General features: G+C 39.9%; 1 protein-coding gene across 1 annotated transcript; it reads left to right on the top strand.

The window, feature by feature from the left end:
- The first annotated feature begins 1,796 nt into the window (after positions 1-1,796).
- LOC127633355 (ATPase PAAT-like) lies at positions 1,797-10,962 on the top strand. The gene is made up of 5 exons (XM_052112388.1): positions 1,797-1,904; positions 2,938-3,060; positions 3,127-3,345; positions 7,860-8,164; positions 10,243-10,962. Exons 1-5 carry the CDS (start codon positions 1,797-1,799, stop codon positions 10,409-10,411), a joined length of 924 nt encoding a protein of 307 aa, XP_051968348.1. The 3' UTR covers positions 10,412-10,962.
- The last annotated feature ends 6,092 nt before the right edge of the window (positions 10,963-17,054 follow it).

Below are 17,054 nucleotides of genomic sequence, written 5' to 3'. Positions count from 1 at the left end.
TAAACTCACCCTGTGCCTGCGTGTTTGTGAGGGTCGCATTGGGCAATTTGCTCTCAGATGTCCCACTTGACCACAATATAGCCAGAGATGGTTGATAATGCGGTGTTCCCGCTCCTCCTGGGAGAGATGAGTTCGGCCGACTTGCATGGGTTCAGTGTCCTCGCTGTATTGATGCATAGGGCTGAGAGGTTTGGGCCATCGGCCTGGTCTCCTGGAGCGAATGAGATTGTCGATACGAATGGCCAGGTTAATGAATTGGTCCAGAGTGATGCCCTCATCATGACAGGCCAGCTCTGACTGTACCTCCATGTTCAAACCTTGACGGAAAAATTGTTTCAGGGTATCCTCCACCCAAACGGTTTGCGCCGCAAGAGTGCGGAAAGACTGCGCGAAATCAGCTGCTGTCCTATTTCCCTGACGAAGTGTAAGCAGTTGGTCCCCGGCGCTCCTTCCTCCCTCAGAATGTTCAAAGACCTCTGTCAAACGCTGAATGCAGACATCGAACATAATTCGGTTCAAACCTTGATTGGCCCAGACCGCGGGTGCCCAATCAAGCACCCTTCCCATGATCAGCGAGCACACCAGGGAGATTTTGCTCTCGTCTGAAGGATAGCATGCGGGTTGTTGGGTCAAGAACATTGAGCATTGCATTAAGAATGCCCTTACATTTGGAGGGAGTTCCGTCAAATTTCTCTGGAAAGGCTAGACGTGGGCTGGTGACTGCAGTATTGTGAGGCATAGCGATCGGCATCTGATTAGTTTGAGGCGCTGAAGGCACGGGTTCAGGTGCGAGTTGACGGACACTCTGCACGGATCTCACCAATTCCTCCGTCAGCGAGGAATTGGTGAGATTGCGCATCTTAATTTACATGCACAAAAAGCGAAATAGTTTGTTTAATAAACCTTTTGACAAAAGAGTTTGAATATTACCAACCACGTTGGTAATATTGATTCATTTAAAACAAATAAAATGTTTGTCGAGTCAAATAAAACAAATAAAATGTTTGTTGAGTCAATTTAAACTAATACAATATTTGTTGATTCCAGTAAAACAAATGAAATGTTTGTTGATTCCAGTAAAACAAATAAAAGGTTTGTTGATTCCAGTAAAACAAATAAAATGTTTGTTGATTCCAGTAAAACAAATGAAATGTTTGTTGATTCCAGTAAAACAAATAAAATGTTTGTTGAGTCAATTTAAACTAATACAATATTTGTTGATTCCAGTAAAACAAATGAAATGTTTGTTGATTCCAGTAAAACAAATAAAAGGTTTGTTGATTCCAGTAAAACAAATGAAATGTTTGTTGATTCCAGTAAAACAAATGAAATGTTTGTTGATTCCAGTAAAACAAATAAAATGTTTGTTGATTCCAGTAAAACAAATGAAATGTTTGTTGATTCCAGTTGTCACGATTCCCTTGTTGTCTGCCCTGGGTTTCACTTGTCATTGTTATATGTACTACACTTCCCAGAATCCACCTGCCATCACCACTGCCATTTTGTTCATTGTTCTCACCTGTGTCCAATTCAGTCATCACTCCCTGGTTATTTAAGCCACTCCTTGTCATTCGTTGAATGTAGTTCAAGCCTGGTCTGTGTTCCTTGCCCTAGTTCTCTGTGTTTATTTCCCCCATTGAGGGTTTTTCCTTTGTTTATTTGTTTGTTCATTTAATAAAGAAGTCCCGCATTTAGATCCTCTCTCCTCGCTGCCTCATTCGTAACAGAACCGCTCCTTGAGTGCACCGTTCAGGTTGGCCCGGAAAAAACCCACCAGGAGGGAGTCTGGGAAGTCCATGACCCTCGCCAGCTTGAGGAAATCACGGATGTGGTGCTCCACCGGACGGCTTCCCCGCATCAAGCTGAGCAGACTGCAGTTGGCTTGTGAAACCGCTAGATCCATGGTTGGTCGTTCGTTCTGTTACGAATGAGGCAGCGAGGAGAGAGGATCTAAATGCGGGACTTCTTTATTAAATGAATAAACAAAGGAAAAACCCTCAATGGGGAAATAAACATAAACAGAGAACTAGGGCAAGGAACACAGACCAGGCTTGAACTACATTCAACGAACGACAAGGAGTGAACAAAAAGCAGGGCTTAAATAACCAGGGAGTGATGACTTAATTAGACACAGGTGAGAACAATGAACAAAATGGCAGTGGTGATGGCAGGTGGATTCTGGGAAGTGTAGTACATATAACAATGACAAGTGAAAACCAGGGCAGACAACAAGGGAATCGTGACACCAGTAAAACAAATGAAATGTTTGTTGATTCCAGTAAAACAAATGAAATGTTTGTTGATTCCAGTAAAAAAAAAAAATGTTTGTTGATTCCAGTAAAAAAAAAAAATGTTTGTTGATTCCAGTAAAACAAATGAAATGTTTGTTGATTCCAATAAAACAAATAAAATGTTTGTTGATTCCAGTAAAAAAAAAATGTTTGTTGATTCCAGTAAAACAAACGAAATGTTTGTTGATTCCAGTAAAAAAAAAAATGTTTGTTGATTCCAGTAAAACAAATGAAATGTTTGTTGATTCCAATAAAACAAATAAAATGTTTGTTGATTCCAGTAAAACAAATGAAATGTTTGTTGATTCCAATAAAACAAATAAAATGTTTGTTGATTCCAGTAAAACAAATAAAATGTTTTTTGAGTCAATTAAAACAAATAAAATGTTTTTTGAGTCAATTAAAACAAATAAAATTTGTTTTAATTGTTGATTCCAAAAAACAAATAAAATGTTTGTTGATTCAATTAAAGTTTGTTTGTTTGTTTGTTTTTTCTTACTGTTTTTAGTTTTTAACCTGTTCTAACCTTTTCACCATGAAAACAGCCATAGAAGCTTGGATGGCATTAAAAACAATCAAACACATTTTTTGATGAACAGACAAATGTGGCCATAATAACTTGATATCATTTGCAATTGTTATAAAGCTATTGAACTATCAAACGTCTGACTACTGCTGTTTGTCTGTTTCTGATAGGTCTGAGGATAAGAGGTCTTTGTACAGGAGCTGTGTGGTGGTGGAAAGTCCTGCTGCATCCTGTGAAGTGAAGGTATAGGGAGCGTGTCATCAAAGCCACTGTCTCTCATTACACACATTCAGACTGACTCAGCATCAGTGGTGTGTGTCTGTACCGCTGCTGTCTCTGAGTGGATGCTCCTCTGTGGCTATCGCCCGGCTGGCTGTTGGACTGGAGACGCTCAAGGACAGACAGGGAGGTGCGATTGTGGACCCATGCATTGATCTGCTGCGTGTGCAGGCTATGATAGAGGAGATGGGCATCACCCTCACACCAGGAGCTCAGAACCTCATGGAGTTGGTGCAGTGCCAGCAGCAGGTCTGGATGCAATCTCTTATTAAAGTAGACTACTTTATCGTGACTGCTCTCATCTTCGAAACATTATTATATAAAATGATGTCCGCCATGCAGATGTTGCCGATTCAGTGGCGGATCCTCACACAATAGATGCACTCAGACCGGTACTCCACTTCTCACACTCCACATCAGTTCAGAGGCTGAGCATCCCTTGCCTCCTCTGACGAGCTGCCGCTGTTCAATTGGCATGTAGGAGTTCCTTGGTTTTGATTAAAGGAATATTCCGGGTTCAATACAATCGACAGCATTTGGGGCAAAATACTGATTACCACAAAAATACATTTGAAGTTGTCCTTCCTTTTCTTTAAATAAAAGCTAAAACCTGGTTTACAATGGAAGTCAATGGGGTCAATCTGTTAAAACGTACAATACTCACCATTTCAAAAGTATAAACACTAGACATAAACAATATGTGTGTTAACATGATTTTACTGTGATAAAATCACTTACTAACCACATCTGTGTGATGATATAGACAATTTCACAACTTCATTGCCATGACGATGTAATGTCAACAAATACTAAAACAACTGTTACACCTGTTACAGTCTGCTCCCTTTTCAGTCTAGGGGTTTAGGGCAGAGGTAACAAAAGTGGAGAGAGAACCCAGGAAACTCCCCATCTCCAGCAATAGAAATATTATTTCAGCAAGGATAAAACTGACATTGGATTTAATGACACACAAAAAAAGGAGTGGAAACACAAATGGCATCAGGAGGGAGCAATGCCAAAATAATACACTAAGTTTGAGACCTGGAACTTTCCTGTAACACAAAGCAAATAATTAAATAAACAGCAATACATCTTTCCAGATAAACAGGGTTCCCCTTCTGTCACTCACTCTACGTTGTGTCGAATGAAGTGACACAAAGGGTCTTCTTTGGGAGCCTCGTGTACCTCTGAACTTGAGAAAAGGCCAATGAGAAATTGGCAGACAGAATTTGCATGTCCCGCCCTCCGACATACGGGTATAAAGGGAAGCGGGCGTGTGTCTGTGAGTCAGATTTTTTCTTCAGAGCCGAGCGTTTGTGCAGCAGCAAGCTGAAATCTCACCACTGTTCCACTCACCTGTGTCTGCATCGGAGAGCATTCAGGCATCTGACGCAGAGGACTCGAATGGGCTGCCACCTTCGGGTCAGTTCGCCCAGTCTGACGCTGATGCGCAGATGGCCGACATGCTTGCCTGGGCTGCCTTTAGCGTGGGCTTGGACTGGAACCCTCCGTCCTCTCAACAGCCTTCACGGCTCAACGATTGGTACCTCGGGTCAGGGTGCCACTCCCAGACATGTCCCCCTCAGTACCTTTGGTCCCGGAGGAGCATGACAAGTTGACGAGGTCGTGGAGGGCACCTTTTACTGCCTGAAATTGAACCCCTCGCTTGTCCGCTCCCACTACCCTTGACGGCGGGCGGCCCACGGGTACATGGAGGTCCCCCAGGTGGATAGAGCGGTTGCTATCCACCTGTGTCCCAAAAATGCCGCCACCTGACGTCGCTGACTTCAAAATCCTACAGCACCACCAGAGAGGCCGTCTCCGCCCTGCACGCCATGGCTCTCCTGCAGGTCCACCTAGCCAAGGCATTCAAAGAACTGCACCTGGGTAGTCCCGACCCCGATGTGGTCGAACATGGTCGAGATGTGCAACATTGACAAGGCATGCTTTCTCAACGTCCCCGTCTCCCAGCTTGGCCTCTTCGGTGACACCATCGATGACTTCGGCCAGCAGTTTTCAGTGGTAAAGAGGCAGACGGAGGCTATATCCAACATCATGCTGCTGCGCCGCTCCAGCGCAGCCCACGCTCCGCCTGCCCGCCGAGGGCATCCCCCTGTGCCTAAACAACAGGCAGCTCTGTCTCAACCTGGGCACAGCTCTCAGCCCCAGAGTTGAGAACCCCACAGGCGGCGTACAGGACCCATAAATCTCCTAAGCGCTCCTAAGACGGAAGACCCAGGCAGTCAGATGTTCGTTCCGGAGCTGGTCTCAAGACCACTCCATCCCCCGGTGGAGGGCCGGGAGGAAAATCCTTATTTTCCTTTTACCCACATTGTCAATAAAAGAGCGATTTCCTCACTCCCTGGGTCATCGAACGGTGCATGCCGTTGTCACGGCACCCTGGCTCCAAAATCCTACAGTCCCGGCTCCCCGGATGTTGATGTTGATTCTCTTTATTCAAATTGAATTAACTGGTTAAATTGAAGTATTTGATATGAAAGGATGAAACAGGGTCATTGTATAAAGAAATAAAAAAGCCCTTACAAAATGGAAAAAATGCAAAAGGGAAACATTCATTTCTGACACACACCTGACAAATTGATGGTAAGATGTCAAGCTGCTTTGAAATCTGTCGTAGCATCTACAACTAGTCATAGCATGTCTCACACTACAAGACTCTCGTGGAAAAGCACAGTGCGTGTTGAGGAAATATGGACCGCACGCTGATTGTCAGTCCGCACAGACTGTACCCGATTACCAAATCTGCTTCACGTATATTGAGCGCTGAGGGATCAGCAACGTGGACAACCAAAGTACTTTGACCTTTATAGATGCAGATTAGTTGTTGACTGAAAACATCAAAGGCGACGAGCTCAGGTTCGATTCAGGTGCACAATTGGCTTTGGTTAGCTTGCCCAAGCCCACCCCACTGCACCAGTTAAAAAAAGGGATTATTTTAAAGACCACATGAAATGATTTTATTAGTGCAGTGTTCTTTCATGTGTGGACGTATGTCCTATTATAACAGGAAGTTGGAGCATAGTTATTAAACGCCCCTGTAAACATGATGAGTCATCAGAAGTTTTCATTCGTTATCCAGAAGAGAGAGACTGTACATTTTTAGTGAGTGTATCTGCTACAAGTTTTAATCTATTGAGAAAATTATTACAAATTAGCAGCGTATTTCACAAAACTGTTTGTTTTTACCACACGCAAGTCTCCTTAAATCTTTAATGACCAAGTGAGTGCACTCATCGGCATCAATCAAATCAATCACAATGGAGAAAGGGAGTGCAATCATTTTGATAAACTCGTGCAACATCATGCCACACTTTCAGTTTCAATGTAATCAATCGTGCAGCTTTCATGGATGTCAGTCTGATGACTCAGAGGTCCAAGTGTGCCAGCTTTTAAAGTGTTTTAGATGATTTGTCCTCATTCGAGCGCATGTAATGGCTGCATTGAGCAACAATGCTGTTTTCAGCACAAGAGTGTATCTGCACTGTTTACAGATGATTTTACTGTATTAAACTGTATATTGCTGAATATAATTTATTATAATGCTTTGGATCCTGATATTTGATTGTCCTGATAATAGGGATGGGATGATATATCGAATTTTGATATTACAAACCAAAAAATTACAAATCATATCATGGCATAACTTGCAACATTGTTTTCTGTCCATGTGATCATAAATTATGTGCCCGTTACACATCGTAATCTCTCTATCGCTTGATTTTATTCCCACTGTACTTTTTTCTACACTGTTTACAGGGTTCACACAAGGTCCTTGAAGTGCTTGAATTTAGCTTTTAGAAATGTATTTACTGGAATACCTGGAAAATCGCTTTATTTTGTTGAAAAGTGCCTGAGTTTAAAGCGAATCGTTTTCTCCGTGTAATGTGTGTCCATCAAAGATGAGGCGACACCACTTTCATTAAATAATGTGTCTGAACATCCTTTCTGTTCTTTACAGTCAGAAAAAAAAAGTTAAAAGAAATATGAATTTTAATCTCACGCAACATGGATGTGCTAAATAAACCGAGAGATTGTCGTTGATGTTCGCTGGAACACTATGAGGTGCTCAATGAACTCTTAAAGTGACAGTAACATTTGAAGTGTTTCTAAACTAAATGTTATTACTCGTAAACTGTACACATTATTTCAAATAAATAATATAATATAGCTTTAAGCTTATTTCTTTTAGAGAAAAGTATATGAGAAACTCTTATTATTTCAACGTTCAGCATGGATGCCGTGGAGAATAGCATTAAGCTTCCACATGCGCTGTCTCCGCGGTTACGCGCTCAACAAGTCACGTGATAAAATGTGCGGATTGACGGTCTCAGACACAACTGAGATTCGTCCTCCACCACCCGGATTGAGGCGAGTCACTACACCACCACGAGGACTTGAGCGCATTGGGAATTGGACATTCCAGATTGGGGACAAAAGTGTAGAACCCCTCCCCCAAAAAAACACCAAAAATATAATGTCTGATTTCACAAGTAATTGTATACTATAGCAAAGCATTATTTTACTGGATAAACATAAACACTTTTTTTTAAAGAATATTTTAGAAACATGTAATCAGATGCAAACAATCTCCCTTTTTCCTTTTGTTTAATTCCAAACCTTTTAATAACCAAGATCATTCTCATTGAATTTCATGACTTGGACAATAGTTTCTTTGAGGCTGTGTGCTGGGTACTTTCTCATCACGATTGAACAATCCCTGTCTCTTTGTGTATCGTGTTCAGTATAAATCAGACATGCTGAGTGGATTCATTCCTCTGCTCATGGGAGGAGGAGCTTTTAGCGGTCTATCAACAGGAGGCAGGGCTTCCACCTCTGCAAGGGCGGAGTCAGGTCTGGATCCACTGTCTGTCTCTGAGCAGAATCTGTCCAGCAGTAACCAGAAGCAGATCCCAGGTGTCATGTCATCTCTGCAGAGTTCTAACACATGTCCGATCAGCCCAGAGCTGCTGCCCATGCTGCTGAATGTATGCGGTCAGGTCACACAGCTCCGTCTGGAGGAGGCCACGAGGAAGAGGAATGGAGAGCGGTAAGTGTGAGTTGTGTGCTTCTCAATGAACTGATGACTAGTTACTACAGTTGTGGTAGCCAAGAGTGTAAACCAGTGCTAGAATTGGGGGGGCATTAGGGCATTAGGGGCCCCCCATAAGAAGCAAAAAATAGACTTAGGGGTGTCTCCAAGATACTTATATTTTTGTAAAAATAATAATGACAAATCTTATTAAATTCATGTAGTGGAGACGGTCAATTTCGGAATGAATTTTTTACAATAATTAATGTTAAGTTTGTTAATAGGCTAGTTATCATGTCTCTTTAAAATGTAAATGCCCCACCCTACATCTAAAGACCCTAAGCACATGACATCGTTGACATGACTGCTTGCTTGGCGCCGCTCCGGTGAAGCTAACTTTAGCTAAAATATTTTGAATAATAAGCCTCCACTCGCAGTCGGGAAGAGAAAGCTTCTTACTGACTATTTTGAGGAGTAATTTTCTCTCTATATATTTTTTTCTATTATATATATCCTCTCCATGTCGGGGCTTTTGTATTCCTTGCATAAATTTGAAACATTTAGGCTTACTCATCTACCTTGTTTGCCTGCTCGTGCTTCCCAGAGCAATAAAGAGCCACACCAATTTTTAAATATATACCAAAAACTAAATATATATATATATATATGCAGTTGTAGTCATACATTTATATACACCTTAGCTAAATACATTTAAACTCAGTTTTTCACAATTCCTGACATTTAATCATTGAAAACATTCCCTGTCTTAGGTCAGTTAGGATCGCTACTTTATTTTAAGAATGTGAAATGTTGGGGGTCATTGTATCTCAGCAAGTAAATGCTGACTACCACCCCTGGAGTCATGAGTTTGAATCCAGGGTGTGCTGAGTAACTCTGAGCAACCAAATTGGCCCATTTGCTATGGAGGGTAGAGTCACATGGGGTAACTTCCTCGTGGTCACTATAGTGTGGTTCTCGCTCTCAGTGGGGTGCATGATGAGATGTGTGTGGAAGCCTCCACATGTGCTATGTCTCCGTGGTGATGCTCAACAAGCCATGTGGTGAGATGCACTGATTGACAGGCTCAGATGCAACTCAGAGGCAACTGAGGTTCGTCCACCACCACCCGGAGTCACTACACCACCACGAGGACTTAGAGCGCTCTGGGAATTGGGCATTCTAAAAAAAGTGATATATCAGTATAATAGTATAGAATAATTTATTTCAGCTTTTATTTCTTTCATCACATTCCCAGTGTGTCAGAAGTTTACATACACTTTGTTAGTATTTGGTAGCATTGCCTTTACATTTTTTAACTTGGGTCTTAATGTTTTGGGTTCCACAAGCTACTCACAATAAGTTGTTGGAATTTTGTCCCATTCCTCCAGACAGAACTGGTGTTTTCAGTTCTGCCCACAAATGTTCAATCAGATTGAGGTCAGGGCTTTGTGATGCCACTCCAATACTTTGACTTTGTTGTCCTTAAGACATTTTGCCACAACTTTGGAGGTGCCGTGAACTTTGGCTTCACGGTTGGGATGGGGATCTTCGGCTTGCAAGCCTTGCCCTTTAAGCACTTATATATATATATATATATATATATATATATATATATATATATATATATATATATATATATATATATAATTTATTTTACATTTATTTAAAACAAGTTTTTTTTAATTTACTAACCTTTATGTCATTCCAAACCAGTTTTGTGTAAGTTACTCAAACCCCCCCCTAATGAGCCTACTACAAACTACTAATTACTACACATAAAGTGTAATCAGATTCTTCATCAAAAGTAATGACATTACTAATTACTTTTAAAACACTCTCAATGAGATCATAAAGTGTATATTTCCTCCTCCATTGTTGCACACCCTTCAGCTGTCACAGAAATGCAAAGAGACGTACATATGTCTGGATTTAAATGAAGCACTCACAGGACGGGCATTATGTCCATCACACACAGTTAATGTGCATAGCTGCATTCCATCATCCTGGAATCTTTTTCTCTTTAAGAATGTAATGCAGTTCACCAATAGTGCTTCAGTTATTTTGTCCACATATGTTGAGTTTGTGTTGTTTTACAGGGAGGGTCATATGTGCTGCGGAGGCTTTGAGCAGGTGCTGGACAAGATTGTAGAGAAGAGGATTGAGGAGATGGAGAAGAGACTAAAGGATCATATGGATGTGCATCTGGATGCTCTTCAACAGAGACTGGAGATCACACTTCAACAGGCACTCTCACACACACACTAATACACAACCTGAGCACTTTTACACAGAGGAGCTTCTGACACTCATATTAGTCTATAAAGGGACATTTAACCAGAATTCATGTTAACTGGCAACATTTTGACATTTTCTGAATGAATCCATCTTAAGAGACGAAGAAATCAGCATCTGTTGAGTGGTTTCACAAACTGTGTCAGGAGATCTTAAAGAGTTGGGTTTTACTGTTGATAATACTTGTAATATATTCTTTTATCCTGAATACATAACACATGCATGGTTGTACTCACTGACTGTGATAATAGAGGCACAATAAGCAGTGTAAGTATTACCTGAATTCTCACTGTGATTGCCTCTGTGGAAATATGTTTACACTGATCATACTGGAGAACTAAAGACAAAGAAAATTATATATATATTAAATGCTATTTATACTGAGATGAATATGCTTTGTTTTTGTTATGTAATTGGTGGCATACTGTTGATTACCACATTTAATCATTTGGTCTTGTACCTCAGTTTGTAAAAACAAGCAAAATTGTGTTTACAGTAATGCACTTACAATGGAAGTCTATGGGGCAAGGATTATTATAGAGTATAATAAATACTTGTGTTTTTACTGGTGTGGTCAAATTGCTTACTAACCTTTCGTGTGTACATTTATACCCAATATTTCAACTTCTGTCATGACCACAAAAAAATAAACAACATGTGCAAAGTTCGTCCACAAGAATTACATCAGGAACACATAACCAGAAATTCACCTGCCTAGAAAAGTAGTTCCACGGCTAAAAGGACAATTTAGACAAAATGTTTTGCTTTAACAAATAACAACCTTCATATTGAACGTGTCTTGTGACCTTCAGCTGTAACTGAATACTTGTTTTTGCTTTAACTTGTATTGAATCTGTATTATTCCTTCAGACACTTGTGAAGAACATGTCCCCATGATCTAGACCAGGACCACAAATATGATGCTCCCCTTATGAACACAGCATGTTGTTCGCAAAATGAAATAACTGACTATAATATTGTTATTGCACTAAAATTTTTCCGCTAGATGTATAAACCGCTAGATGGAGTGATGGTGGTGTAATGGTCTAAGCACATAACTGGTAATCTGGTAATCAGAAGGATGTTGGTTCAATCCCCACAGCCACCTCCATTGTGTCCTTGAGCAAGGCACTTAACTCCAAGTTGCTCTGGGGGGATTGTCCCTGTAATAAGGGCTCTGTAAGTCGCTTTGTATAAAAGTGTTATGCCAAATGCATAAATGTAAATGTAAAATGTAAATATAAACCGGAAGAGAAACTTTTTTAGTTCATTTCAAATGTATCTGTACTGCATTGCAATGTAAATAATTTATATTGAGATTAAATAATGTTCCGGATAGCAATTTTACAGAAAATATTGCTCTACAACCCCAATGATCATGCTAAACGTAACAGTGGTGAGAAAAACTCCCTAGAAAGATTTCAGCACAAGTTCCTTGGTTGTGTGTTTTAGGAGAAACTATATGCAGAATGTTTTTATTTCTTTCTGTTTGAAAGGTGGCTGTCAGTAGAGTAACACCTGACCCACACATGAACATGTGCTATTCTTGGCCATCACCCATCAACTGCCAAGGAATGTAGTTTTGTTCGAGGACAACTCAGGAACAGCAGAGAAAACAGCTCAACGAACACATCAAAATCAAATTAACTTAAAGTACTCAATTATTACAGATAAAAAAGTGAGTTTTATAGGTCCTTAAGAGCACATTTGTTCTGTGACCTCTCGGATCAGGTGACCCAAGTTAAGCATAACGCTCATGTTTCAATCCATACCCTAAACCCTAATACCTAAAACCTAAACTCTAACCATAACCCATTCATTTAATACATACATAAACTCTCTAACCAAAAACCTTAATTCTAAACCAACTGTAAATCCTAACACTAATTCCTACACTCTAAACATAACCATAAATTTAGACCCTAAACCTAATCCTGATTCCTTAATCCCAAACCCTTATTCCTTTGCCTAAACTCTAAACCATAACCATAAATTCAGACCCAAAATCTAATTTCTAAGCTCAAAGATTCTGACCCTAATTCCTTCACGTTCTAGCCTTGTGAGTCTGTCGAGTCTGCACCGCAGTGATGTTCAAACAGTGAGCTGTTGTTTTCTTATGACCGAGAGACGTTCACTTCAGAGGGTCATCTGTGGAGGTGGTACCACTGACAAACAGCAGCTGGTTTTGTGCACACACCAACACCAGTATCCCAGAGGACAAGTGTCAAACCGGCCCGACTCAAACAACAAAGACATGCTGTGTTCCCACTTCATGCAAACCACACAGATGATCATGCCATGAAACCAGACCACAGTCTGAAGAGTGAAATGTGTCATTCTATCACACTTTAATACGCAGTTAACTGTAATCCTTTTGAAGGTTGATTGGAACAAATAGAGGAAACACTACGACCCTGTGGCGCTATCGAAACATCGCTCTGACATCGCAACATTGGCTTGACGTCCGTTGCACGTTCATGAGTATTACGAGAGAAGCTCACTCTCAGAGTGTTATTTAACACAAGTTCTCGTGAGAACACACATGCAGCTGTGAACGAGGTATGCCTTCGGAAGACTTGAAATATGACACAAGTCTTATGGGCTGCTTTTATAATACGAGTTCTGTTAAAAGCTTTCACAGTGAGGCACTATTGACTGCCACTGAATTGAAAAGTTCAAAAGGTTTGAAACGACGAGGGAGTAAATTATGACTATGTTCATTTTTGGTCCATTAAACATGAATTTGCAATGTGCGAAATGTGAATGACTAGGTTGTCCTCTGGAAAACACGAGACATCACAGTGTATTTTGCACCAGTCCAAACAGTCAAATAGTAGGACATGATGTAGACACTATTTACTGTAAATTAGAAGAGAATCTGCAATGTTTTCTCAAAAAGGGCTTGAAGCTTTTTTTTTTCTGCAAAGGTGAAGTCCTAAACCTGTAGAAAACTTCAGGAGGTCAAACTAAATGTAACTTTAAAAAAATAACAATGAATCATGTCCCTGGACTGTAATGAGGAGTATATGAGTCTCAGTCAGCAAGGGGCAAACAGCACAACTCCAGTACAGACAACAAACCACACGGACTAACAGCAGACACACAAGACGAGGACACGTTCTTGTGTTCAAACACAACTGGATTGAGCAGAACTCTGAACGCTCGGATCTCAGATCAATTCAATGGGTTGAATTGAATCCCCCACTGCAGGTCAATGATAGATGCTCAATAATATGAAAATAAACAATATATTGCTTATATTCTAAAGTCACTTTTTTTCTTATCAATGCTGTTCATGTATTGCATTTTAGTGATCTGAATTATTATATTTCTTATATATTCTATTTATAATTATTTATATATATATATATATATATATATATATATATATATATATATATATATATTTATCAAATCATTACAAATTGAGTTAAGCATATTTTTGTGAACAATACTGATTAATAATATAATTAAGGCTGTCAATCGATTAAAGGGGTCATGACATGAGAAACCAAATTTGCCTTGATCTTTTGGTATATAAGAGGTCTTTGTATCATTAAAACGTCCTGCAAGTTTAATATTTTAAGACGTCCTCCCCATTCTAAATGAATCATTTATTTAATCAAGCTCAAAATACAGCTCGTTCTGGATTCATGGTTAGAAGTGACGTGTCGGTTAGAAGTGACGTAACAGCGTTTGCATATGACCGCCTCCAGCACAAGATAACTACGATTTAAGCGCAAGACAGCTACGCTCATTTCGTATCGCCGTGCGCCTCACAAGTGTTCAGTCGATGGACAGCGAGCTCTGACAGAGACTACTTGTGCACAGGAAAATTACGATGCCACACAGATGTGCTGTTCCTGGCTGTGGTCAAACAAAACCTCTGAATAAGCTGCCGAAAGATCCAGACGTCAGGGAAAAATGGATGCAGTTTATTTTTTGCGGACGACCCAGTCACGGCAGTGTTAACTTAAGCGTTTGTTCTGTACATTTTAAGGATGACTGTTTTGAGAACAAATCTCAATATGATGCTTTCTTTGCCAGAAAACTGTTGCTCAAAGATAAGTCCGTGCCGACTATTCTGGGAACAACGACGATGCAAACTGTAAGTAATCTATTTTAAACTTTAAACTACTTTTTAAAGCGCAATTTCATTCATTATGAATAATCACAGTGTTTTTACTTAGTTTACTTGCATATTGTTCTGGCTGGGGCGTCAATAATTGATACATAGGCACTGACGTTAGCCAATCATAACAGTGGGCGTTAACACTGAAGTCTTAAATGGAAAACGCCCCCAAAACAGACTGTTTGAATCAGAGGATGAGAAACAGGGTGGGAAAAGGTCATAAATCACTAGATTTTAAAAGTTTTTCTTAAAAAAAATATATTAATACTATAATTGCACCTAAGGGAACATAATAATACAATAAAAAAAAACATGTCATGACCCCTTTAAATTTTTTTATCGAATTAATTACATGGTGTCCCGATTAATTAATCACGATTAATCGCATATACAAATATTTGCTGTTGGAGATTTATTATGAGGGCTTGTTTAAGGACCCGTCAATGTACACCTGCATCAGATATTTTTTTTAGAAACAAGCCAGGGGTATACACAGTACACAATACTACAGATGTATTTTACAATAATGCCAAGACATTATATTCATTACATAGTGCAATGCTTTTCAATGCTCTGGAGTTGTTGGAGAGTAAAGAGTATTTAAATAATATATAAAAAAAAAATTCTCCAAAATACTACTGCGTGGGCACATTCCCAAAAAAGGGACAGATTCATCTACAGCATTACAGAAGGAGCAAAGTGGATCTATTTCAGGGAGCATGTTTCTTAAATAAAGACTGACTGGGTAAAAACGGTGTAACAGTTTAAAGGACACCTCCTTAACCTAATTAAATATTTGTGAGGTAAAGACCATACGATAGGGTGACCACCTTGCTATTGCTCTGTTGCAGGTCAGCAGACCTGATTTTGCGGGACACGAGGGAGAGATAACGTAATATTATTGTACTAGGTGAATAAATATTGATTTTATATTAGATGTATTTTTGCGGAGCATGTTAATGACGGCGCTGTGAACGTCACTCAGTTTAGCATAAGGTCTACGATACAAACTCATTTTAACAGCTAAGACCTACTCAATGTAAATATAATGAAGTGAAAATAATAATCTAATCGTTAAAAAGCACATTTCCAAATAAGCACATCAATTCCATTATTAAAGACTAGAACGATTAAATGCGTTCTTACCAGATTTAGTGCATCTTGAATTTAACCTTCGAGTAGGGCCTTCTCATTCATTATGACTGTAGAACTCCTGGCAGGTGTAGGTGTTCACTTTCACCAGGAGTTCACTTTTGATGAGGTCCACAGATGCTCAGTTCCTTGTCTCTGTCCACGCAGCGGTCATCAGTGAAAACACCCTCTCCACAAACGCGTTGGTGACAGGAATGCTCAAAGCCAAAGATATCAGAGCTGTCATGTTTGGGGCACTGAACTGCTTCAGCAGAGCTGTCCGTGAAACTTCGGTGGCATACCCTGCACTCTCCTTTTTTAGGGTCACCTGTAACTGGTTTTAATCATGTATATATTGTCTCCAATTCTTTATTAAACGAACAAAGACACTTTTTCTTCTCGGGAGCTCCGGATAGACCCATTTTTCTGTTGCAGTTTTTTTTCCAGTGTTTTCCCGCTCTGGCAAGAAAAAAAGGCTGCGCTGCACATGTTCAGTGTTTTCTTATGAACTATTTTTTTATAGTGATTTTGTAAATAAAGGACAATGAAATAAAATGATGCCGAAATAATAATAAAGATAAATTATAAATTATACAGACAAAATTAAAATGCGGGGACACTGCTTATGACTTGTGGGATTCAGGACAAAGCTTCCAATTTAGGGACTGGGTCACCCTACCATACGACCTGCGTCAGACATGATTGTGTCACTTCTCGGGTGTGTTGTGTCATAAAAATAAAATGTTTAGGACACTGTGTCAAGTTAAATATAGTTTAATACTCAATCTTTAAACATGTAATGATGTGGGAAATCAGGAGAAGGCAGACGGGGGGTTCGGATCCACACGTGGCTTTATTTACAAGCATAAACAAAACAAACACAGGAACAAAAGCAAAGTCCACGATGGGAAAACATAAACTAAAACACGGAAGCACGTAAAGGAGTTACACAAGTTGGGAAAACATCCACGAAGGGCAGAACGAACACGAATAAACATCCACGAACATCAAGGGTAATCAGAAGACCAAGAGTAAACATCAAGGAACGAGAACAGCGGACATGAAACGACAATGAACGACAAAGGAATAACAAAATCACGAACAGGTGCGGACAATAACACAGTGCAGGCAGTGATGAGGGCTGGGAAACATGGGAAATGTAGTTTAATACACAGACAGTGAAACACGGGGCGGACAACAAGGAAAACGTGACATGGAACGTGATAAGTGACATGTGAAACAGAAAACACGGGGCAGACAACACAGGAACGTGACAAAACACATCTTGAGATCCCTTAGTTAGCATTTGAACCCTTAGTAACACATATCTGTGTTGTTTTCTTCACTGTATAA

The sequence above is a fragment of the Xyrauchen texanus genome, chromosome 40 (genome assembly GCF_025860055.1).
Source record: "Xyrauchen texanus isolate HMW12.3.18 chromosome 40, RBS_HiC_50CHRs, whole genome shotgun sequence".
NCBI classification, from domain to species: domain Eukaryota; kingdom Metazoa; phylum Chordata; class Actinopteri; order Cypriniformes; family Catostomidae; genus Xyrauchen; species Xyrauchen texanus.
Note: the sequence above shows the minus strand (reverse complement) of the source record. Positions and strands in the feature narration are given on the sequence as shown.

What these genes read in the sequence shown, in the direction of transcription:
- LOC127633355 (XM_052112388.1), top strand. Translation starts at nt 1,797, where the DNA reads ATGACCCTCGCCAGCTTGAGGAAATCACGGATGTGGTGCTCCACCGGA. An exon ending in GTGAAACCGCTAGATCCATG is followed by an intron (nt 1,905 to 2,937) that starts GTTGGTCGTTCG and finishes ATTGTTATAAAG; the next exon opens with CTATTGAACTATCAAACGTC. An exon ending in AGGAAGAGGAATGGAGAGCG is followed by an intron (nt 8,165 to 10,242) that starts GTAAGTGTGAGT and finishes GTTGTTTTACAG; the next exon opens with GGAGGGTCATATGTGCTGCG.